A 25,524-nucleotide genomic window follows, 5' to 3' on the forward strand; every position below is an offset into this window, starting at 1 on the left:
GTCTATGCAGCTACTGCTTGCCAATGGCAACGGCGACTGAGAGAGTTTGTTGTAAAGAGCTCAATTTTATGGCAGCAGCTATCCATGGTATCACATAACCACATGATAAAAACATTAATAGAATTCGAATTTTTATAATACACTGAAATTACAATATCGTTATTTTTATAGATTCTCCATGCAACCAAACTTTGAAGCCGTATGTCTTAATTCAGATGTTCTTTGGGCAACCCTTGTTAGTCTCCATGATCGGTATAGTGCTGGTCTACCAAGTTGTAACCAGGTCACTAATAGGCAAGTTAATTAATACTGTTGCTACACTATAAAAAAACAAAACGGGTTAGCTGAACGAAAGCGCCTATAATGCCGACAACCAATACATGTCATCATCCCAGAATGCACTGTGTGCGAAAAAACATGGGCGCTCCAACGGCTCCAAAACAGTTATTCATTAAACAACAAAGATTTAATGAATAACAAAAAAATTGGAGTTATTCTCAGAGTTTTTATGTAGTGGAGATAATTTGTAACATATTTAGAGTAACTTGTCATAATAGTCGGGGTTCCTTTTAAAGAAACTTTCAGAGTAAACACCTTCAAGGAGTTTCTTTTCTCTCTTGTCTTTGTTGATCACAAAGATTCATCACATGGTCACATGTGTTGGCTCTAAAATTGATCATCATGCCAGAGCATGGTGTTTGCCTGGGTTTGGGAGATTTCAGGTGGTATCTGGACAGCGTCCATGCTGACAGGTTTAAGATTAGGTGAGAGGATGATTTAAGGGTTATTCTTAGACAGTATGGTGTAGGATTTGTTTTCTTTTTACTTTTTTAAGTTGTGCACATGCTGGGGAAAAGAAGATGCTAGTTGTTTTAACTCCAAGCATAATATGATGGCATGACTGAAGCTGTGCCCCAGCTGCAGAGATGAAATCTGCTTGTGATAAGTGGTACCATGATGCCCCATCTTCAGCCTCTTTTCAGTTGGATAAGGCATACCGTCTCAGTTTGGTGGTCTCCGTCCGCAGGGTAATTTATATCTCAGAGGGTGAGAAAGTGTCGGCCTTGAATGCATGTCTTTGTGTTTACTTCCTTCAAAGAAAAACGTGGCGGTAGAAATGCAGCAGTTTTTAAATTACAGTTATGAAATGGTCTGTCCATGATAAGCACACTTCAAAGGAAAATCTGAGCTTTCACATTTGACAGCCAGTCGAGCAGTTCAGCTTTTCCTGTTGACAGGAAGCAGTGGAGAAGAAGCTGTGACACGGGCAGAGCACAGTGTTGGGCGGCGGTGGTGGGGGGATGTGTCCTGTGCTTCGTCACCGTGGTTTGGAATTGGACCTTTGCAGTGGATTAAGGCGGTGAACTGGTGTCCTCAAACCTGGGCTCTCTCCAGCCTGAGCCTCTGGTGTAATACTGTGGTGCTAAGTGCTACACATGTCTCTGTGCGTGCATGTGTGCAGTCGGATTCTGCGCATTCTCCTCCTGCTCTGTGTGCATGTGTGTTAGAACAACTCGAGTTACATACGCAGATAGACGCAGTTTCACTTTAAGTGTCTCCTTACACACACACACATAGACAAAGCCCAGCACATGGTTCATTGGGCTTCATTTTGCTCGTCATGTTATAGAGCTGGGAAATAACCGTAGATAACCGTACGGGCAGCAGATGAACACACGCATGATGCACTCGTACGGCCTCATGCAAGGACACATGCGTTCACGAGGCAGGAGTGTGATGTGGAGTAATTGATGCATGAGAGCTTGCTGCCTGTGCAGGCACTCGGGCTTAAGAGTTTGGTTTGTTTTTTTGTGTGTGTTCGGTGCTGAATGCATGAGAACGCCTCGCATTTTAATTAAGGAATTTTGGTGTACTGCTGTTTGCTATGACAGTTTGCTTCTGAGTGTTTAGTAAATGTCTTAATACCCAATGCACTGCTCATGCTTATCTGTCCTGCTGGTTGTAAGTGTGTGTGTGTGTGTGTGTCTCATCCTGTCTGGCCTGGAGTCAGCTGTTAAGGGATGCAGGGCTGGATGAGCCATGCCTGATGCTGACCCAGAAACGACTGTAGACGTAACCGGCAGTGACTGCTGCCCTATTAGCCCACAACTCTGAAATTTCATAATGTTTTGTGTGTGTGTGTGTGTAAGTGGGAATTTTCTAATACTTTTTTCTTTTTTAAATATGGTATTCGGATAACATTTGTCAGCGTTTCCACAAATGAATAACACACAGTGTTACAAAGGTGGACAGAGTGATGATCAGCATGATGCACATTGGATAAGTTTGTGTTTCTCGCGTTCACACTGTATGTCTGTAAGTGTGCGCGCGTGTGCGTTCTCATCCTGTTTCTAAAATTAGATCGGCCAGCAGATGTAGTTTGTTTCAGTGTTCATCCGCATGAGCAAGGCTGCGTTGCCTCTGTTTTTTGCGTTCACACAACATCTTGAGCGCGTCTTGAGTCAGCAGTGCGACACGAAAGTGGGTCAGTCATGCCCTCTTCAGGCATGAGACATGGATGGACAGATGGATGGAAAAAGAAGAGAAGGACTGGATGTAGATGTTGATGGCTCAAAGGATGTGGCAGAGGGAAGGAAATTAGTATTTTAATGATGGAAGGCAGGTCAAGTAAGGAATTGCATAAGAGGGGGAAGAGATGAGAGAGAACCAGAAGAGCTGGTCTGCTCTTCAAGATATGTAATAGAAAGAAGTTTATATCCATAAATCTACGATGCACAGCACAGAAAGGGCACACGTGACATTGAACTGACTTTTTGCATGACAGGACCTTCTTGTTTATACTGACTTTGTCTACTTTTGGGAATGTGCCTGCCAACAAAAAAATACATGCATACCAGCTTGTTTGCATTAATAGCATCTTATCTCCAATTTGATTAAAATCCCGAATTTTTGGGGGGTTTTGAAACCTGTAACTTGTAAGAACACTTAACTAGATGCACTGCTCATACACAAGTTTTACCTGTTTCACAAAGAGTTAAAAGTGAATGTCCACGATGGAGATTTTTTAAATGCAGGATGTTTTATTAAAGCAATTTAGCAGGAGCAAACAAAAAGGTGCGTCAAACAATAATAATAATCACTTAATAAACACTGGAATTATCCTTATTATCCTGGCAACCTGTCTAGGATGTACCCCACCTCTTGCCATATAGCAGCTGGGATAGACTCCAGCCCCCCACCTCCCGCAATCCTGAATTGGATAAGCAGAAGAAAAGGGAGGGATGGATAAGGGGGAAATGAAACGTGTAAGTCTTTAGCTTCAGTTCACATGTTGGTGTGTGTTTGAGAGTGTGAAGGAGATTGCTGAGCCCCACTCACACAGAGCAGATGAGTGGACAGAAGCAGAGTAATAAAGCAGTGACAAAGTTAGCCTAAGTCAAGTCTATAGGATTGGCATCTTAGGTTTGTTATGGGTGAAGATGGATCTGAAGTTCTGAGGGTTACCCCTCCTTTCATTGTATTTTAATGTTAAACTCATTATTTTGTGCTTTTAGACGTCTATGAGCTGTTTGAGGACCTGGAAAAAGGGGGTCAGTCTTAATTATATAAAAACAATTTCTCATTCACTTAAAAGGCTCTGTGGGGTTCCTCTTCCTCTGAACTCGGCATGTTGTCAGATCAGCTCAGGAGACCCTGTTGGGGAATCTGTTTAGGTGTCTGTTGTAATTACAGTTGTTATTGGTGGCCACACCTCTAACCGAAGGCATCAGCAAACACAGCCGACAATCAGTATAAGCAAACAGGCTGTACAGCCACAGCACACACAGTCTCTCATACTTAATGATCCTGAGTGACATGTGCCCCCTGGTGGCAGACTTAATGAGCTCGCCCTGGGCTCCGAGGTGAGGCCGACTGTGGCAGACATTGTTTAATCATAGAGAATAACTGAGTCTTCCCCATGTGGCCAATTAGAAGCCAGGAAATCTGCAATGAACACAAGGAATCCCAACAGCTGGTTGTACAGTTGTAGACAGGCAGGAGGGACGTACCTCACTCTGGGTCTGTCTTTAATATGAACACGCTTACAATAAGCCTCCCATTTCTCTGTGATTTGCTTTTCTCTTTATTATTTTCTTTATGACTTGATGTTTTCCTGACTTGCTCGCATTTTTGTGTTTTGCTTTACTAGTTTGCTTGTGACACGGCCGTAATTCTTTAAGTTATTCCTCCCTTTAATCCATCCGTGGCTTTGACCAGTGGTTGGCCTGTCGATGCAGTGTTCGCCCACTGTGGTCCTGGGGTGACTTAACACACTGACTCTGATTACACCCCAGCAGATGCCCAATTTATCTTTCTCTGAAATGGAATAGAGGGTGTAGAGAGGCCAGGACATATTATGGTAATTCATCTCGGCAATCTAAAGGGCCAATAAAGACGGACATTTTCAGCTTAGTCACTGAAATTGCCAGCAGTCCTCTGGTGGTCTGTGCTTGATATTTTGAGCACATCTTTGCTTTGGATTACTGTCATGCTTTTGCTGCATGCATGTGAATTTTGAACTTGGAGTGGGGGGAAACCCCTCAAATTTACATTGGCACACTGTATCCCGTTGAGCTTTTCCTGGCTGAAAACAGGCCTTTGGTGGTGCTCTATTGGTCAGCACATAGTTAAGTTAGTTAGCTTAGAGACCTTTGTGGAGTTTGTTGTTCTGTATAGCTATTTTGATAACCGGTTTCGTCATCACGACCAAAGGTTTCTTTTTTATTATCTGGAGGTTCTTTTCAAAGCTCAACAATCTGCTGTTGCTCATGTCATCAGATATAATCCTTATGGTTGTATTATATTAGTTACATACAGACTAAATCTAGGACCTCTGAGAAACCGCAGCACAATGAGGCATGTAATTAGCACTGTTACCTCTGTGCTTGTGCATGCATTTTGCAGAGTCGAGAGGTGGGAGTTACTGATGATGCTGTAGTTAAAAATTGTACAATTTGTGTCTGATTGGTCCTGACGGTCGTTGTTGCTTTTCATAACTTGTCCTTAATTGCATTAAGTGATGTATTATTTTGCATAAATCATCGAGTAGAAAAATTCATGTGTCATGCAGTAACCAGGTTAATAACAGAGCAGGGCTTTCATTTATAGTGGCGATTTGTTCTAAAATGGGTTTTTCTTCAGCTGCCACGTGTCTTTTTGTTGTGATTGTACAAGAAGAGCACTTTGCTAAATGACAGTTGTTGTGTTTGAAGGTTTAGGCTCGCTGTGTCCCAGGATCCCCCTTATCTCTGTGTCTGTCACACAGAGACCTCTGCCATCACATTTTTCACTGAGTGTAAACATTTTACTGCCTGTTCTTATTTATCTTACACGTTTTTGCCATCTTCCACTTTGAGTGGATTTTTCCTTCGTATCGCAGTCCTGTGCTTCCCTTGTCTATCTCTGGCTTAAAGCACAGGTCTTCCTTTCCAGCCAGGGGACCTTATTCGTATCAGAGGACCAATCAGTTGGACTGTCACAGGAGACTAGAACACTCATTGGTCTTGAAATGTTGCCTGTCAGTGCATTAGGGACGGTGATGGAGAGGCAATTATCTCCAAAATACTTGTCTCAGAGGCTTTTACGTCAGTCAGTCAATAATCTCATCGTTAGCTGAGTAAATCCTGGCTTTCAATAAAGGAACCTCTTAATTAAGCAGTTATTATTGATGTTGATTTACTTCGCATATTAATTTTATTTTATTTTTTGGTTCTGTGGTGATCATGGAGACTGTAAAGGACTTCCTATTTAAATATATACAGATCTATGCATGATGGGTCTTCTCACTCACAAGCCTAATCTGGAAGCCTCTTTGTTCGCACAGGCTCATCCTGTATGTAGGAGGCATCAAAGCATTATTAATAACACAGAACTTATGGCACTGTTCAGCACCCACATAAATCTGGATCCAGCCACTGTTGTTATTAATTTATAGTGTCCGAGTCCTTGGCTAGCGGATTGCTGATGTTTGTCACATCAGACAGGTGCTCATATTGTGTAAATAATGGCCTTTACAAATACCAACTCGACGTCACTCACATGCATGCAGCACACACACAGTGCTCAAACCTGTGAATGGTCACATGATGTGCTTCTCACAGTCCACTGTCAGATTGCAGATGGGGAAGTGATATCTCTACTGCAGCCTTTTTTCGCACCCGCATGCTGATGTAAATCCTCTGGGGATTTCTTTCCCCTCTGTGAAGGACTGCAATCAATGAAAGCAATCTAGGAATATAGTAAACAGGCAAGCAGCTGTGGGACATGCACCCATATAGACAGGATTGAAAATGTGCCAGAGACTTAACCCTGATCATGTTGGATCTGCTTATTTTTCTGATCTGGACTCAACAAGGTGCATCTGTCAAAGTACCAAACTTTGTATTTGTTGTTGCACCGCTGCACTGAAAAGACCGTATCTCGTCCTGCATCTTCTGCGCTTTCCCAGCCTCGGCTGCAAAGTGATGCACCTAATCTGAGAGTTGTATACCGACAGCTGTGAAGATTTTCAAGAAACACATTAGCAAACAAGCAATTTCTGTAGCAACCTCTCACAAAAGGATCTGATTTGTACTTAATTGAGTCCCGTTTCTGACATTATGAGGACAACCTATGTTTCCTGATGGGCTCTGATGTTTTTCTTGCTATACTGAGCTGGTTAGGGGGAACAAAAATGCTGGTGAAAATGGATTTTCCTCTGAGAAAACAGATGGCTTTGTCATTCAGTCAAAGTCATATCCAGATACATTATTCAGTGTCTGAGTGCATTTAGTCCTCAATTTAGACCTCCGTCTGTCTCATGCAGGCATTGATTGAGAAGCGGCGTACCCCTGCCTCCGACTAAAAACTCATTCATTCACACATTCACGCGATTTGTTGCAAACGCACGGGTACAACAGTATCCATATTGCTGTGTCTAACAATTGCATGGTTGCGTATGCGAGGCCGCTAGCAGTTCTCTTTAAAGAAATCGTGACACAAAACGGCAAACCCAACACTGCGCTGAAGGCAGTCTGTGATCTTTTCACTTCAGTTAGTCACTGCAAAGACATCTTTTGAATTTCAGAGTTCCCAGTACCTCTGATGTGCAGACTTGATTACATTTTTCAGTTAACTGTAAGGTATACATCTCAACATTGTTTTTCAACTAATTTTTTTAGCATCCACACACCTCAATCAGTTTTGCATCGGTAATTTGTCCGTGAGGTTATAGTACCGATGTCTCACTACAGCCATTTCAGATTTCAGGTTCACGTAGCTCATCCTGTAACTATTGAGGCAGATTGTTTTTCAACCTTTAAGCTCTAAACTTCATTTTAGTTCTTGTTTGGTCTGAAGTCTTTGTAGCTGTGATATTTCAGTCACTTTGTTGACCTTTTTATCAGTTCAAGCAATATTTTACATGTGAAGGGGCCATGGATACATTTAGAGTAAGCCATAATTTCTTTATATTGCACCAAGCAGCACGTTTACACTAAAAACTCAGTTCCATTTGTTACTGTTCTTAATGTGGCTGATGATCAATTTCTGCTTTTTCTTGTATTTTTGTAAAGCCTTGATAGTCCAGAGGGGGGCAGCAGACTATGCCTTGCTGTCTCCCATCACCACCTTTTACCACAGCCTGTACTCATCTGGCAGCTGTTGCTATGGATACAGAGATAGTCTATTGCTGTGATGCAAGCCACATCTAATAGAGCAACCTAGGGGGTAGTGTTGAGTTCAAAGACGGGCTTGTTCGCACAGACACACATGCCTGTCTGCTCTGTGAATTTGAAATCTCTGCCTGGTGGTTTGGGAGTTCTTTTTCAAAGGGCTGTTCATTATAGTAATATCTTGACAACGACCTTAATAAAAAACTTAGAAGGGAAAGTATTTCTGCCATCCTCATTTTACCATGTTTGTCATCTGCAGGGATCTACATAATCTCTGCTGGTGCACACAGACCTTACCATGGTTGTTTAGTTATCGGTGATAATATAAATGTGAACTATCTAGACTAGAAGTCACTGGTCAAGGGTGACATTCGGCTCTCTCTGACTTCTCTGCCTGTTTCTTAATCATTATGACATATGGCTAAGCTCTGATCAGGGGTGATGAAAATGTTAAGTGTAGATAGCTGCTGACTTAAATCAATTAAATGCTGATTAGCCCCGATTATCTGATTAACTAGAGCCACGGATGGACTGCTCACTTAAGAGATGATTATATAAGACATGACTCTGGGCAGCTTGTGTACATAGCTAAATTTAACTTGTAGTAGGTCAAGTTGGGATGGCATGAATCCATTTGACTTTAAAGCCTGCTATGTCCCACTTTGGAGGAACTAAATTTAACAATAAACAGCCCAGAGAAAGGGAGGATTTAGTTCTAATCATAGCTTTTGCCTGGCAACATGCCCCTTGATGTTCAAAAGACAATTCGAGAGAGGAGGACGGAGGAAAAAAAAGTTATTTGTTACCTTGTGTGCCAGACTGTTTGTGTATTCTACATCGATACGACACTCAGTGCCCAGCCAAACATGGTGGCACTGCCAAGTCTGGCTTGGCTAAGTGTAAAACAGGCTGGCATCCTCGCTGGCATATGACAGCGTTTTCTGCTTTGTCACTTTGTGTTGCTTTGTGTTAAGAGGACGATTGCATCTACCATTGCCCGCTGCGAAGACCGAACCTGCGGTCAGAATCGTTAGATGCCTCTGCACAAAGAGCCTTTTAAGCAGTGCAGGAAATGCATTTAATTCAGAGCGGTGGGGAATTTATGGTTATAATAAGACCAGCATGCTGATGTCCAACTATAAATTCTAAACTGTAAATAAACTCTATCTTATGGCAGGTTTTAGTACCAGGGTTGGTATGTCTTACAAAGTCATTTTGCAGCTATGAAATAACTTTACGGACATAATTTGCAATTGAAAAAAAGGTGATAAATCACAATGCAGACTATTGCAAAATGTTAAAAATCAGGTGAGGGCATCACCATCAGATGGTAGGTTCTGCCTGCAAGGAGCATTGATGAAAACTGATCAATCCAACGGCTGCTGAGGTTTTTCACTCTCAAAGTGAGAGTTTCAAAGTGGACAGAAAGATGTACCAACTGGCCTAGAAGTGCTGTGTTTCCTTGAGCTGTGGCATGAGCACTCAGTCTGTTTTGACATCTTTTTCCTCTTGCCACATCTGAGAAAATTAGAAATGATAGTTTTAGTTTTCTGCAAGGTATTGAGAGTAATGTGAGTGGGGAAAAACACACTCTCTTATGCGAGTACTTGTCTGGAATTACATGTAGAGCATGCCAAACTTCCATTATGGGATTCTTCCAGTAAAAGAAATCGACTTTAAGTAAGTTTGGATTTTGGCCTGAGCCCAGGTCCTGAATGGACAGCCTCAGCTACTTTAAAACTGTGCACACATGTAAGATTAATTTTAGGATCAGCAGCAGGGTAATGTAGCCAACGTGTAGTTGTAGGTTTTTGGATATCGAGCCAGCTTTTTGGGGGCTCCCCCACTATGCAATGCCATTCCTTGTCTAGAGTGTAACGGGTGCGTGACTCCTCCCATTACTAAATCAGCAGAAATCGGTCAAACCTTTCCTTTCTTACTAAGGCTGCCCCGCGAGCAAGGAGGATCGAGTTTCAATGAAGTTTGCTTTTTCCATGCTGTGAATACAGATGTCAACTGCCAGCGGAGGGTCTAGCTGGTGCCACGGCTGGCTATGCATGTCTGAGCAGGGACTTGGCTGGCTGATCACAGCCGAGGGGTGCCGGGCTGGGTTCAGTGGGGGGAGATGCCTGGAAAGTAGTGGGGCTTTCCACATTTCAGCTATGTCTAAAAACTCTTTTGATGTTTTGCCTGGCTTACTCTGATGTTCACGTTCTGTGTGACAGACCCTGCCTCTCTCTCTGTCTTGTATAAAAACCCTTCTCGCTCACCTCCCTTCTGTTGTAGATCGCACGTCTCCGGTTAGAAAAATCTCGCTTGTTTCAGTGGGATTATGGAAAATCTATAACAGGTGGGCTTTGTTTGAAGGATACGTCTTTTCTAATTATGTGTTTGCAGTATGATTTGGGTGGGTGGTCTCTGGGCTAAATGGTCTCTGAATTCTAGCCTGCTGCCTGCCTGCTCTTTGTTCCATGTGAATCATGGCAGATTCATAGAGTCCAGTGATGTTTTTGTGTTAATAACTGAATTACAGGTAAAATCATCAGGGCATCAGAAGTAAAACTATCTGAACTGAAAGACTTTTAAGATGTTCATTTCAGCTACAGAAACAGAGCCATTTGCCATCACAACTAGAGTGCTGTGTCATTATATAGATGGTACCAAAACAGCACCTTGGTTTTAATGTATACTTGGCAGTCTTTTTAAGGAGCTGACTAGCTGTCTTTAAGGTTTAAGGAGAGACGATCATGAGATCTGTCAGGTAAACATGATCATGTTTACCTGACAGATTGCTGGTACACCATCCACTCAATAACAGTGGATTGGTTTTTTTTACTACCGTTTCATCAACCAAAACATATTTGGAGGCAAAAGAATCTCACGTTGTTGGATCACTTAAGGATAGTGGTTTTAAAGTACTCAGCTGGGAAGGGAAAAGCAATAGGAAATGTGGTCGAATGGTATTTGACCTCATACCAGAAACAACAGAGTACATCGTGTAGCTGCAGAAAGAGGTTCATTTGACTCCCGAACCTCATGCATACTTGGTCCCAGCAGACATATAAGCACCGGCCAAGGAAAAGCTAGTGGTCACTCATCCTTCACTTCTTGTAGAACATTGTTCAAGATGGTGTGCTTTTATTTGGATTGCATTTAAAGCATGCAAGTAATAGTATGACAGTGTGCAGGAAGATTGGGGGTTTGGCTATACTTCTACTGTCCTTTCTGGTGGACCTTAAGATTAACTTGTCACTCATGGTTTAAATGTCAGGAGAATTCGTAATATCCAACTACAATAGAAGAAAAGAATAATTTAACCTGTGATGAGAAGCTTGTGCTCGACAGTGTGAAAGGATGTAAATATTATCAGCATCTCCTTCAGCCAGGCTCTACTGTTAGCTAGCTGTATGTTTCTTTTGGCTGCCAAATGCAGACTTTAGATAAGAAATAGTTTGTAGGCCATGATTTCTGAAAAGAGACTACTTTAGAGTTTGTTTGGTTTTTCCTTATTTTGTATTTGCCTCGAGTTCCACAAGTAACATCTAAGTTGACTTGATTTGCTTCTCACATCTGGATCTTGTATCCTGAACAAATCCTAATTGTATTTTTATTTTGTTTTGTTTTATTGTGTTCCTTTTATATTTCTCTGTATTTATTATTTGTATGCTTTTGTCATTTTAAATACTCAACATTCTTTTTGATTTTAAATGAAAATCAAGAGCAGATGTGCCAGATGAGATATATTAGGACTTGATTTTTGGCATCGAGTCTCACTTTAATATCGAGCTCTAGCAGGTAATTTCAGTTTTAAGGAAAAAAGGCTTAAGCAGCTTCCTTGTAATGGTGAGCTTTAGTACCAGCCTGGTCTATGCAGGTAGTTGAAATTGGGTCAGACTTTTCCCTAATGCTTACTGTTAAATGCCGTGTTTTGACACCAGGTGGGGATCAGTGGATAGCCTTAATTGTCAGCTCTGTACAGGAGCAGAAGGATGACAGATAGCGCTATCTACTTAATCAACATGTCCCGATGTAATTATCTTCTTATCATTCACTACTCTGGCAGTCCTTTAGGGTCTTGTTATTCATACTTTTGTGACTTTGAAGGATGGCTGCTCATTTTTACGAAAGCATCAAGATAATGGCACACAAAGAGAAAGTTGGGGGAGGACAGACTCAGCGTAACTGGATTAGCTCTTATGCAATAGCTCCTTGAGGTGCTGTTGATGGCACACCCATCACCAACCACGTAAAAGGATTGTGCTAGCTTTCTTAAGCCTGTCTGCTTCATCTGAAAGAGTGACTCATCTTTTAATCAGCCAAAATTATGTATAATGATGCACAAAAGCTGCTGCTGAGTTTGATGAGCGCTTGGTTTCGAGCCTGATTGGAACTGCAGAATTCAGCATTTTTGGATCTTGATTCATATTAGTGGCTACACATCTTTATGGCTAAAAATATACTACAATATCAAGTTAACATTACTAGGAAAAACCTAAATTGTACTATGTTGTGTCGTCATTCACTTTGGGTGACCTTTTAGTAATATTGCAGGGAGTCCAGTCCGAATTTCACACTGGGTCACACAATCAGTCTGAAGTCTGGCAGTAAGGATTACCCACGGCTCTCTAGTAATTGTGTACATGAGCACATCAGAGAGTGCATTACGCTCTCTGTTGGCGTGAGAGTTGGCTTGCGACCTGTTGTGAGGATTACAACTGAGTGATATGTCTGTATGGGACGGTGCCAGGAGCAGCATCCCCTCCCAACAGCATGCTCAGATAGTGATGGAAGACTTGACCTCTTTTTATAGACAGCTTACGCATCATCGATTAGTAAAACTGATTTATAACGGTTCACGTTTGCAGTGGTCGAAGACCCCAGTTTATTTATACCTGAGTGAATTACATTTCAATACACAAAGCTGGATTAACTCCTAGTAAGGAACTTTGCGATAAAAAATGTGATCTACGGCCGCTTTTTTTTTTTTAGAAATTAAGAAAAATATAACATTTGTCCTTTTTATTTAAAATAGAAAAATGATGATGAGAAAAAAACTACAAATTCAGAGGAACAACAGTTAAATGTGTTCTATGATGACGTTTTAATTACCCGACTGCTTCCAAACCACAATTTGATAATTTGCCCATATGTTTCTGCATCTACTTTGTGCTTCTTCATATATATTATCATGCATCACAGACAAAATATTTGGTCACAATCAAATAAAAGGCAGACACACCATACCTGAGCCTGTGCATGTTGTGCTTCCATTGTAGGGTCATATAATTAAAAACAAAAACAATATTTTCTGCTAACCAATGCAGAATGCTCTTCTGTACTTTGCTAACAATCTCAATCATCTTATTAAACACACACACCGGCACGCATGTACAGACATATACACACACGTACACACAGTTTCCATGGAAACAGAAACCAGGGCCTTTTATGACTGGTTGTTTGCCCAAGACAACCAAAAATGGTCTCAGCAGCCATGCAAAGATGGGAGATACATCATTTGTATAATGAATAATGGGACATACACTAATGAAGAGAATAAGATGTTTGTTGTTGCCTGAAGGAGTCTTGTCACGAAATTCGATCATGAAATTGCCATCGAGTATAAATTGAGTATAAGACATCTCGCCTCTTTTTCTCTGTTATGATCTCAGACTGCTTGTGATATGTTTAAACACGTGTGGAACTGCCACTAACGTGGACAGTATCTGTAATAACCACACACAGGCACAGATTCGGAGCAAACACACACACACACACACATATGGACACTTTCCCCCCATGCTGCCCTTCAGTTGCCTAACGTGTGTCTGAGGTGCAGATGGCTAAACGGTAGGAGGGCTGCTTCTGTGTTAGCCATGGTGCTAGCAGTCGTAGATTTGGCTAGTCCTGACCTGCTGGAGCGAGTGTCTGCAGCCAGCTACCCCCTCTCAGTGACGATGGCAAGTGTACAATTCACGGCTGTGCACTCGCTCAGCATCAAGCGTTACTGTAGTTGCAAGATAGACCTGTGTATTTCTTTTCACTGGAGCCAAGCGGTGTGGTCATTTGACGCTCCGCTGTGGATTAACAGTGTCATTTTGGCTCTTGTGATGTTTTTATGTGTGCTGGCCTGCTTTTTACTTCAGTTGTTTTGATACATTTGTGTTCACAATCACAGGAAGCAAGCTGACCAAGGACCTGAAGCAGTATCTGAGCCAGCGCTTCCAGAAGTCCTCGCCTGACCACGAACTGCAGCAGACCATCAGAGACAACCTCTACCGTCACGCCGTGCCTTGTGAGTCCATGACATGTCTTTTGCTGAATCCTTCTTGTGTCTTTCACACTTTGTTCTTTTTAATAAGTATGCATTCAAGAAATATATGAGACTTGCATCAAAACACATAATTAAAGGAATCATACAAACGCATACATCAAAGTCTGTCCAAGTGTACAGTAGATTCTAGGGAACGTGACCATCAGTCATTTATCCAGTGCTCTTCCTCTTCCTCACATCAGCAACAATATTCTTAAAGAACATCACTATTGATCAGTCTTGTGCACATGATTAACCATCCCTAAATACTCTTTAAGCAGTAGTGTATTACCGTTATTATGGGACAGTAACGGTAAGCATCCAAACAAAATCAGAAAACTCTTCGTTTAGGTCAGTGCACACCACCGTCTCACATCCAGGCTTCATTAGTTTTAGATCCATGTATGAATGAGTTTGCTTGCCTCACACAGACCCTTTACCGCTGTTTCTAATTAAGCCTGATTGTTTGTCTTTAGACCAATATTGGCCGTGCAATTAGCAGGACTGATTGCTTCATATCCTCTTCCTGATAAACCTCATTCGTGGCTTCATCTGTTTAACCACACAACGTTTCTGTTCATCCCGCTCTTCTGCCTTCTTTCCAAACTAATAATCGACACAAAGTTAGGCATGCTGCACGCACCACCCATCCTGTCAAGTACTGTCCATTTAGATCAAGGGAAAAAATATCTGCCGTTTCCACAATGGCGAGTCTAGTCTGTGTAGGGTCATTGTTTTTTTTTCGAGAGCTTGAAAAGAGGAGGATGCTGGGCTTCTTTAAGCTTGTGAAGATGTTTTACTGCTCATCCAAGAATATTCTTCACTTATTCGCACATTTATGGTGTGTTCCTGAATAAGTTGAAAGTTGAATTTTTCCTGCTCCCAGTAGGAACACCCTCTCAACTCGGATGTCCTACTCAGAAAGTTGGAGCAGCCCAGAGTTAACAGTCCAAGATGGCGGCACTGAACATAAAACTTTGAAACTTCTCTGTAATGCCGCTGTTGTGTATTTGTGACTCACTAAATAAGCCATGCTCAGAGCACTGACCAGGCCATATCCATGAGTGTGCTTTTAAGTGCATAAAACAAGTGTTTTGCTGAACTACTAGTAATAACTGGATTGTTCTACCTTGTTTTTCGTGTTTTTCTTCACATTTTTGGGAACATGCTAACTCAGGAGTGGCGTCACTCCCGAGTTCCAACATCTGAGTTCTGTGGTTTCTGGAATGCAGCGTTAACCCCTGGTGGGGATTGTGGTCTTTGGAGGTGGTCCTGACCTATTGATCATGTGAGTCATCACATAAGCTACGGTGTGAAAAAGCCATTAGTATTAGTATGACCAGGGGTTAAAGGTGAAACCACTGTAGGGCCTTGCCCCACCCTATCATTGAGATCCATTGAGGTTAGGTGTGAGTGTTGGAGTTAAAGAACCTGGGAAGGGATCTCACGACTGCATTGTAGGTGTCTGATACCTGGTATCATAAGCCACCACCTCTGTTCACCTTTTTGTTTTTTACTTAAGAAGCCTCTTGGATGAGAGACCTCATCTCATCGCAAACCTAAAAAAAGTAGAGTTGTCTTCTTTTTACCAGCATATAAGACATCGAATAGCCTAGTAGTATCTCATGACCACTGGATCAATAAAGGCAGTAAATATAGTACCTGTAGCTTTATCAGCATCCCTCTATCACTAACCATTATCTTCTCTGGTTGGATAATCCAGGAATAGAGGCCTGGTGTCTTTGATGCGTTTTTTCTTAGTGTTGATATAGCAGCAGCTATTTGAAAGCACATTTATTTTCTAATGCCGCATATTTCTCTCATATCTACTGCTTCAAAGTGGAATTAGACATTTGAAGTTTCATTCTTCTCTGCTCCAAGAAAAAAAACACTGGAATACAGTGTTGGTGCTAATGATGTGGTGTTATTGTATAAACGCCATAATAGCATTCTTATAGATAGATGATATTCCTAGAATAGATTGATGCCTGATGCCAATTTTGACTTAACCTTGAATTGCACATAACATTGAAAGTGGTCCAGTTGGACCAATCAGAGGATAGTGAATCATTATCCTGCTGCTCGAGTTGGAAATCCCTACTTATGGTTACAGAATGCCTGACTTATAATAAGAGAGGGGGAAAGAGCAAAACTGCATAAATGATTGGCTTGTCTGCAAGTGTCTCTACTCTGTGGTGCAGTGATATAGTGATCTTTAGTAATATCCATCAGTCTCACAATAGCAATATTACATAATTTCACAATTTCCACAATAAAAACTTTGCTTGTTTTTTTTTTTTTTAGTATAAATTAAAATCCACAGTATGCAAATTTCAATTAAAGTGTTCATCAGCGTTATTCAACAGCTAAATGGTCTCCATGTCCTCGCCATATTAGATTTTAAGTTCATTCTTTTGGAATTGGATTTGAAAAGGATCTGCCGAAGGATGAAAATGTTCATGGTTCTTATCAGCTGGCTTTCTTTAATTAGTTTATTCATGGTCTCTCACACAAATTACTATCTGACTTTGTCTGCATTACCTCCACTGCCATATGTCAGCTAGACACTGGTAGATGGTGGGAGGGGCTGGCCGTTTTAATTACGGAGTGGTCCGAGGCACACCAGTAAAAACCTCGCTGCTGTTGGCAGCAAACGGTGCATGAAGGTGTTCTCCGGGCCACATGTTTAATAGGACTCTAAAGTTTTCGTTGTCTTGGCTCGTAGAGGAGAGTCCATCTTTTACCAGAATATTGAATTCAGAGATGCTTTGCAACAGCTTAATATTTTCTTTGTGTTATTTGAGGTCATGTTGCATGGGGCAGTGACTAAATGTATCCTTACGCCCATCACATCCGCAGCAAAGAGCACGTGTGTGTGAAATGGGTGTGTTTGCGTTTGACCTGCAGTTGTGTGAGGTCAGTGTTTATCTTTGTTTATAATGGTCGAATCCTTGATCAAGGCGCTTTCACATGTTCCTGTGCTCGTGTGATTTTTGAGCAAACAGAAGGAGAGAGAGGTCTGGTGTAATTTGGCAAAAATTGTAACGCAGCTTAATCAACCTTTCTACACTTTTATAGTCCTCCTGTCAGAGCATTATAGGTCAAAATCCGTGTATTACCTGTGAGCTGCTTGACATTTAGCTCAGTTCAGTTTTATTTATATAGCACCAAATCACAGCAACAGTCGCCTCAAGGTTCTTTACATTATAAGGTACACTGTACAATAAATGGAGAGAAACTGCAGCAATCAGGTGGCCCGCTGTGAGGAAGCACTTGGCGATGGTGGGAAGGAAGAACTCCGTTTTAACAGGAAAGCTCATGAAGGGGCAGCTATCTGCTGCGACTGGTTCAGGGTGAGGGAGACGAGAAAAACGCCAGGATCCAGATTCTTCAGCGCTGCAATGTCGGAACTCGGGAGTGACGTCGTTCCAAAGTCAGTGCATTATAGAAAAAACATGGAAAAACAGGTTTTGCTTTGGTTCTTAGCAAGGTGAAGAAATTCATTTAAGATTTATTCTGGAAATCGGCAAAAATATCACACACACTGGTTCCCTAAACAACCACTAGCAGCACGTGTACGCAACAAACAGTTTTCAGTGCGTGTTTGCTGCCTGCTGTCCATACCCAACTTCACTATATCTTAAACTTGAATGTAGTTTTATTAAAAAAAACAAAAGCAGCTGGTGTAAATGTCCTAATACTCAGTTTCAGGAAAAAATGGTTAGACACACTCGCTTCATAGAAAAATGATTGGAGGCTATTTTACCATCCAAGCAGCAGTTTTAAAAAGGCACAGTGGAATTGGACTAATTATATAGTTAAGGGGTAAAAACCAGATAAAAATTAACTTAACTAAAAGAAATGACTAACAAGAAGTGCAAGAGAATTTTCCACCTTTAGGCAGCTCTCTTAAACTGTCTGATTTGTTGTCATTTGTTCAGAAACTAGTTTCCTCACTCGCATGTCCAAAAAAGTCAGCTGACCCTATAACCCTGTTAATATTTGAAGCACAGCACTCTCACCCTCCCCCATCTGCCAAGGCATTTGTCTGCTTCCCTTGTGGTCATCCCATCTGTACGTCAAACATTCCCAGTCTCCCATTATCCCCACCGACCCTCCACTCCCTCTATCCTCCTCCTCCTCATTCCTGACCCCCCCAACTCATGACACCACTGCCTCTCGTCCTCCCGCTGCCACTGCTGCTCCCGTTCTCCCTCTGTATCAGTCTTTGTCTTCCTCTTTTCTTTTTTCCTCCCTGCCAGTTACAACGATTGGAGCAGTAGCAAGAAGAAGACGGTTGCTCTGTGGGTTTAATACCTGATTTTTAAATCTCACCGTTCTGTGTCGACAAGCCTTGAAAAGGGAGCTCTGATCTCGCCTGCATCAAGGCAAGTAAGCAGTATTGTCTGCTGTAGTTGTTGTGATGCTGATGGCTTGGGAATCGCTCCTCAAATGGAAAGGGTTTGCACAAGTCTGTGTTCACGTGCATGTGTCTGTCTGTGTGTGTGTGATGATGAATTGCGGGACTAGCAGTGCAGACGATTGGACGACCCGTATATAGGCTAAGAGGACGGCTTGGAGGGAGGTGTGGGCTGAAGCTGTGGGGATCGCGATGGGGGTAGGGTGGAGTTTGGGTGTGGGAGGAGGGCAAGAAGGGGGGGGATGGGCAGAGAGGAGAAAAGAGAGAGGGGATGGAGAGATTGGGGGACAAACACACTCAAATCAGTGTTGATTCTAGCTAGCTAGTCAAGCTAACATAAACATGAATAAGCATTTAGATGTATAACCTGTGGTTGGATCAGAGCTCACTGTCCTGTCCAGTACGAGCGGGTTTTCGTCTGTGTCAACAGGGGACGCACAAGCCGCCTCTCTAGTCATGGTTTAAAAAATTGCAGCCAGAGATGCAATCACACAGTGGTACCTCAACAAAGCAAAAGAAATGCACAAAGCTCTGAGAGTGACGGTGCCCTTTCTAAGCAGCCAGCAAAGTCAAGTAAGGCACTACAAGGTAAAAACAAGATCTAGATCTAAACTTGAGGCTATTTTTTTTTTTTCTTCGTCGACTGAGAAGAGGATGCATGTCAGTCAAATGATCCGTGTGTCTGGTATCTGTCACGCACTATGTAAGGGAAGCTTTCCTAAGTGTATTTGAACAGCACATCCTTCCTGTTAAACCAGTTCTTTGTTGAATTAAACCATCTCTCAAAGCCAAGTTTGCCACGCGCTGGACTCCAAACACTTGACACCATGGCCATACTTGAGTGCAACTTTTGTACTGAGACAGAACTATACTTGGCATTATCTCAGTAGTCCATCCACACCACACCTGCTGACATCTGCGAATTAAAAGAATCTTCTGAATTACATTTATCTCTTTATGTCTGAAGTTAAGCTATAGAACCAGGGGACAGTTAGCTTAGCCCAACAACTGGGAAGAGGAGGAAACTGTAGCCAAAACCAACAGTACATTTGTGTCTGTGCATTTCAAATACTGCTGCAAGGCTTAGCTAACCAGCTGCTGGGTATAGCTTCATGCAGACATAGGAACATTATTGTTGTACAGGTTTATTTTCTGTTTTTGCTGACTTTTTTTTTTAAACCACAGGGGTAGGGCTCTAGGTCACAAAACAGCATCTCTGTATTAGTTGGAGAATGGGGGGTTCCCAGCATGCTGCAGGTAGATGAAGCCAACTGTGCAGGAAACGGTAACTGCCGAGTAGGCAAAATGTTTTTTGGGGTTTTTTTTACAACACCATTATCAGATCAAAGGATTGCTGCCATACAGGAGATTTGTGATAGATCCCTTGGAGCATAAGAAGCATTACACCTTGTAGATTAAATGCTAATATTAGTGCTAAAATTCCAGTGTCCAGCAGTGAATTACTTTTCCTGATGGCAGTTGCTCCTTCGTTACATTTTAAAATTAAACTTTTGAGCTCTGCAGTCTATCAACACCACACTCAAAATAAAGTGAGATTTCCATGCATGCAAATTTCATGTGACCTTTGACCCTACTCCATTGTATATCTTTGCACTGCATTTCCCAGCCCCCTTCCTTAACAACAAAGCACAACGTAACAGCTTCTTCCACTTGGAAAGTTTAAATATGTTTTTTCTTGTTTGTCCATATTTCAGCTTGACTCTCACATGAAGGACCTTTGAACTCGTTCTTTTGGAATCGTTCTGCAGTTATCCCGGTTGATTAGTTGTGTTAGAGTTTGCCAATTTATCTAGCAGACTTGTAACCTCTATAAATATCAGCAGTGTAGGAATTGGACTATTAAGCTCCTTCTTTTGTGTTTGACATGTAAATTTATGCAGCTCCAGTCTCACTTCAGTCCATTCCTCTGTGGCCAGCTCTCATCTCACCCCATAACTTCACATCTTTATTTTTCAAAATTGCTGCAAAAGGTTCCTCGTCACATGTCGGTCAAGGATGACTTGCCAGGAACTTGTTCAACAGCCAGAGCAAGCGTACGCGTTTGTGTGTATAAGAACATCAGTGTCCTGAGAGGAGCAGTGGAACAAGAGGTGTCGTTGGGATCCGATGGGATCTATGAGAACAAGAAAGAATAGGGGTGAACAGCCAAGAGAAGGGGAGGGAGCAGGGGGAAGTGGGCGGGTGCATGTGGGTGCCTGCGAGACGGGAAACAGCGGGGCTCAGTCAGCGAGAGAGAGACTGAAGCTCAGCTCAGCGCTGGTGTGTGTGGGTATGAGACGGGAGCGCATTATAAGCCAGTGTGTGGATGCTGCTTAGCTTAGCTCTCGTTAGCTTAGCATCACAAAGCCAAAGCTGGACAGAGGACAGACACACAGGAGAAGGAAGGAGAAGGTGGAAAGGAGAAGGAACTGTGGAGCTGCACTGTTTGTTTTTTGGGTTGTTCCCCCCCCTCCTCCTCATTCCTCATCTACACCTGATTGGATTTTTTTTCCCTCCTCCTGTCTCCTGTTGACGTGGTGTTGTTCTGTGGACTGTAGTGGAAGCAGCAGAAGCCCCCCCCCCCTCAAAGGCTCCCTGATTGAGGTATTTTGATTTGTGTTTTCTTTGCAAAAGAGACACTGAGGGTTGCTGTGATTTAATGGTTGGGGGTTGGGATGGAGAGAGGGATGGAGAGGCAGGCGATGGGGATGGCTGTGCATCAGGCGGAAGGTATGAGGAGCAGAGCGAGGGAGACGGAGGCACATTGCTGGCAGTAATGGAGGCTGATGTGTTGTGGTCAAATGGAAGCTGTGTGTGTCTGTGTCTGTCTGTCTCAGGTATGCTCGTGTCTGTGTGTATTTTTGTCTGTGGCCCGACTCGCTGCCCCCGTGTGTGTGTTTGTGCAAAGTGTCACTTCCTGTTTGTGAATGTACAGTGTGTGTGTTTGTGGTGGAAGCTCTTCAGCCCTGTGATGGCTCTGTTAAGGCTGTGTGATCTGTTGACATGTGTGATCATTGGAAGCCATTACCTCCAGCAGCAAACTGCCGCCTGTATGTTTGTCTGTCTGGAGCTTCTGGGATGCTACGGTTAGCTTTTGCCTTTCTTTCATCCTTCCTCTTTCTCCCCCCAACCTTTCTTTTCTTTTTTTTTTCTTTTTCTTCGATCTCATGTCTGGATGACCCCCTCCCCATCCCCATCCCTCCTCCCACCCCGCCCCTCTAAATGGATCGTTTTAGAGCCTTTCTTTTCCATTTTCATGTTGCTGTAGGTAGTAGCTAGCCCATGGTGCTTTTTTTCTTTATGGGTGGAATAAAAAAAGACAAAGGCCGGCTGTGAGTGTGTGCGCGGGGGCATTTTCAGGCAGGTTTCTGCCTGATTTAGCTTCACGCTGCACTACTGGCAGTGGATTTTATTAGCTCTCTCCTTTTAACCTGGTCCTCATCTATCTGTATGGGAATCATATGGGGCTGAATGAATTTCTTATAAAGGGAAGGAATGGAGAACATAGCGGGTCAAGAGAAATCCTGCTGTAAACTCATTGTGGTGTGTGTATTTGTATGTTTATGTGTGCGTTGTCTCTTATTTGCATGCCTCTTTCAGCCAGCCAGAGTGGCGAAAACTACCTCCCCTGACTCAAAGCACTCAATCGCAAATGAAAAGCAACTATAGGTATAGAAAAACCCCAACAAAAATGGCCCCTTTTAATATTTGTTTGCCCATCATCACCACATAAGGGAGATTGTTTGGGGTGTTGGGGCTGTTTGAAAACCTGAACAATGGGCTGCAACTGCTCCTCTCCTCAAACCTAAAAAAGCCAAAAAACAAAAAGCAAAACAAAACAAACAAACAAAAAAGATGTAATGTAACCAGAAACGTGAGGATTGGAAAATGCTGGAATTTGTGGTTTGTGCTTTTGGTTGGATTAACCCTTTACTGAGACAGATGGCCTCATCCCCCTGCCGTGGTGACAAACCCCAGTCAGCTTGTGACCCCTCCTGCATTTGTGTGTGTGTTTGTGTGTGTGTGTGTGTGTGCGTGCGTGCATTCTTACACCAAAAGGGGAAGAGAAAAAAGAAGGGAAAAAAACACTGGCAGGCTTGCTCTGGCCAAGATGGTGGATGGCTCTGTTTTGGTTTTGGACTATAGCGACAGTCTGCTACCCCTCCACTTGTGTGTGTGTGTGTGTGTGTGTGTGTGTGTGCTTGTGCATGCGGTTGTGCGTGTCTTGAAAATTATCCATGAAGACATGCCTCAGTATCTTCTTGGAAAATGTGGACTAGCCGGCTAGCTTTGACATGAGAGCATGTTTATTGTGGAGACTGAGGGAAATGCTTTTGTAATAGCTTCTGCACAACAGTTGGGTCTAAGACTGTAGCCAGATTTCTGAGGCAGGCCCATAATCCGTGCTGCTTCCTTGTCGTTTTCCACCAGCTACATACAGTATTCTTTAAATTGGCACCTATTTAATCAAAGCAGATGCTCTAATAAACCACAGTGAATCAACAAAATGTGGCCAGTTTGAAGGGAAAAACCCAGAAAACTAGGCTATAATTGCTGTGTGTGTGGTGCCCCGCCTCTTTATTCTTGTCTTGTGTTTAATCTACCAAAAGCGAAATGCGTAAATACTTTCCAAAATAAGTTTTTCTTTTTTATTACAATTATGGAATTTTTGTAATGAGTTTGACTAAAAAATAAATTGTCTGGATATTGACACAGTTATAACATAAGAACACACCAGGCACTTTGTGTCCCATAGGTTTATGTGTTAGGTGCTGTGTCTAGTTAATTGGAAGAGTTGGAGACTAGTACAGAGGGCTCCATATAAAGCAGGGGTGGGCAACTCCAGGCCTCGAGAGGCGGTGTCCTGCAGGTTTTAGATGTGTCCTTGATCCAACACAGCTGATTCAAATGGCTAAATTACGTCCACAACACTTCTTGTAGTTCTCCAGAGGCTGGTAATGAACTAATCATTTGATTCAGGTGTGTTAGCCCAGGGTGATATCTCAAACCTGCAGGACACCGGCCCTCGAGGCCTGGAGTTGCCCACCCCTGGTATAAAGCCTTTAGTCTCTGGGGATGGCTACATAAAATCAGCCTCATGTGACCTCAAGACAATGATATTTGACTATGAAGATGTTTTTAAAAGATCCTGGTGTATCGAGTTTTAAGGACTTGTGCTTGCATGACCTCTCTAACCTGCTATTTATTGCTGCTAGATGATGTCAAGACTTCATTTGCAGCTGCTAGCATACTATGACTAAAAAAATGACCAAACTCTGAAATGTTTGGTGTAGATTTTTAACCAGAATGCCTTTTAGTGTTAACTGTTACCCCCATAAAGATGACATCTGGCAACCTCCCCCAAGTTTTGGCACATAACTATACATCAGGGGTGGGGAACTTCAGGCCTCGAGGGCCGGTGTCCTGCAGGTTTTAGATCTCACCCTGGGTTAACACACCTGAATCAAATGATTAGTTCATTACCAGGCCTGTTGAGAACTTCAAGACATGTTGAGGAGGTCATTTAGCCGTTTGAATCAGCTGTGTTAGATCAAGGACACATCTAAAACCTGCAGGACACCGGCTCTCGAAGCCTGGAGTTCCCTACCCCTGCTATATATCAATAAAGTTGTGGTTTGACGACCATTAGAATAGGTTATAGGTTTTTCCAAAGCCCTAGTAAACTGTAAATGTAGATATCACCCTCACTAACTTGTGAAGCAGCCATGAAATATGACCACTCTGTTGAGAAAAGAGACAGAAAGGTTACATCTAGCAGTCATCTGATGGGGAAAGAGTTAATATTAGTAGCATGCAGTGTATTATTCTCAGTAGCCAGGCACAAACAATGTCTTCTCTTTTACTCGACGCAAAATATAAGCGAATCCTCTTTGTCCTTCACATCTGGATTTTGGTATCACTGGTCATTTACATAAGTGCTGTAGCCAAAAGGAATTAAGCTGTAATTATACTTCTGGATTGTATGACATCATCAACATTAGAGCAGCAAAACAGGATTTGGGCCTACGGTTGGACTTGGTGTGAGACTTGAGGAGAACCACAGTTCTCCACCATTCAAACCCGAAACGGGAAGAGTTTTGCCCGACCACACAAGCTGCTGTTAAAACTGCCAAGCGTACTGGAGACAGAGAAATCACAAATGAGCAGATCAGAGACTGGGTGGAGCCTGTGGTCTTAATCAATGAACTGGAGAAGTGATGGAAGCAGAAAGGAGTGATGGAGGGAATGGAAGCAGAGGGAGTGAACATCACAAGTCCCTGCGGACTATCCACCGAGTCGTGTCATGAAAGTTTTAACCAACTTATGCAGATAACAGCTTCTGCTCTACCCTAGCTCATACATACAACCTGGCATACATTGTGCCTTGTATTGTGTCTGTGTGTGTGTCTTATCACTTGTAGAAAAACAACATTTTGTCCAAATATGCTGTCAGAGTTTCGGAGTGGTGCCATTGTCTCCGTGTCAGTCACAGACCACTTAAAATGCACTGTTTCAAATAACTCCTGTCCTGAGTGACCTGAATGCCAGCACACAAGCCGAATAAGAACAGCTGGCTCTATTAATAGAACAATTATGATAATGAATCATTGCCAAACACATTTATGATGGCCTACTTTTCACTCACAGCACTGATCACTTCAGTGGTGAAAGTGTTGAAACAAACAATGATTGTTTTAATATGCTGCTTTTATTTCTAAATCCAGAAACCCTCTAATCTATGAATTGCAATGTTTTCTACCTCACCTTGTATGTTGTTTCTCTGAACCTCGATGTTTGAATGACATTTGTTTTTTAGGTCATACTGGTCATTCTGTTGATATAGTGTGGGCATACCCTGAAGTGCTCCATTACAAAACTGATAAATTATTTTCAGCACCAATACAGATTAGTTGGAGTCAATTTGACAGTTTGCAGTAAAAAAAAAACAAAAAAAGAAAACAAAAACAAAACAACCAAAAATGCAAAAATCATGCTGTCAGTTTTTAAAATGACTCCATACAAAAAAATTCATTAAATGTATTTTTTCATGCTATCTCTACATGAAAGAACCCTTTGCATGCTTCCTAAACCTCTCACCTGAACTGCTACAGCCTGCAAATACACTCCTCTGTGCCGGT

At 42.4% G+C, this 25,524-nt stretch overlaps 1 protein-coding gene across 15 annotated transcripts in view; it reads left to right on the top strand.

Moving 5' to 3' along the window:
* The window catches only part of magi1b (membrane associated guanylate kinase, WW and PDZ domain containing 1b), a 136,449-nt gene that overhangs the window by 42,662 nt on the left and 68,263 nt on the right, over positions 1–25,524 (top strand). For all 15 annotated transcript variants that reach the window (XM_039611915.1, XM_039611921.1, XM_039611917.1 and 12 more), the window contains exon 2: positions 13,831–13,947. In XM_039611915.1, the coding sequence (XP_039467849.1) occupies positions 13,831–13,947 (117 nt within the window). The remainder of the gene's footprint in view (positions 1–13,830; positions 13,948–25,524) is intronic.

The sequence above is a fragment of the Oreochromis aureus genome, linkage group 5, assembly GCF_013358895.1.
Source record: "Oreochromis aureus strain Israel breed Guangdong linkage group 5, ZZ_aureus, whole genome shotgun sequence".
Lineage (NCBI taxonomy): Eukaryota > Metazoa > Chordata > Actinopteri > Cichliformes > Cichlidae > Oreochromis > Oreochromis aureus.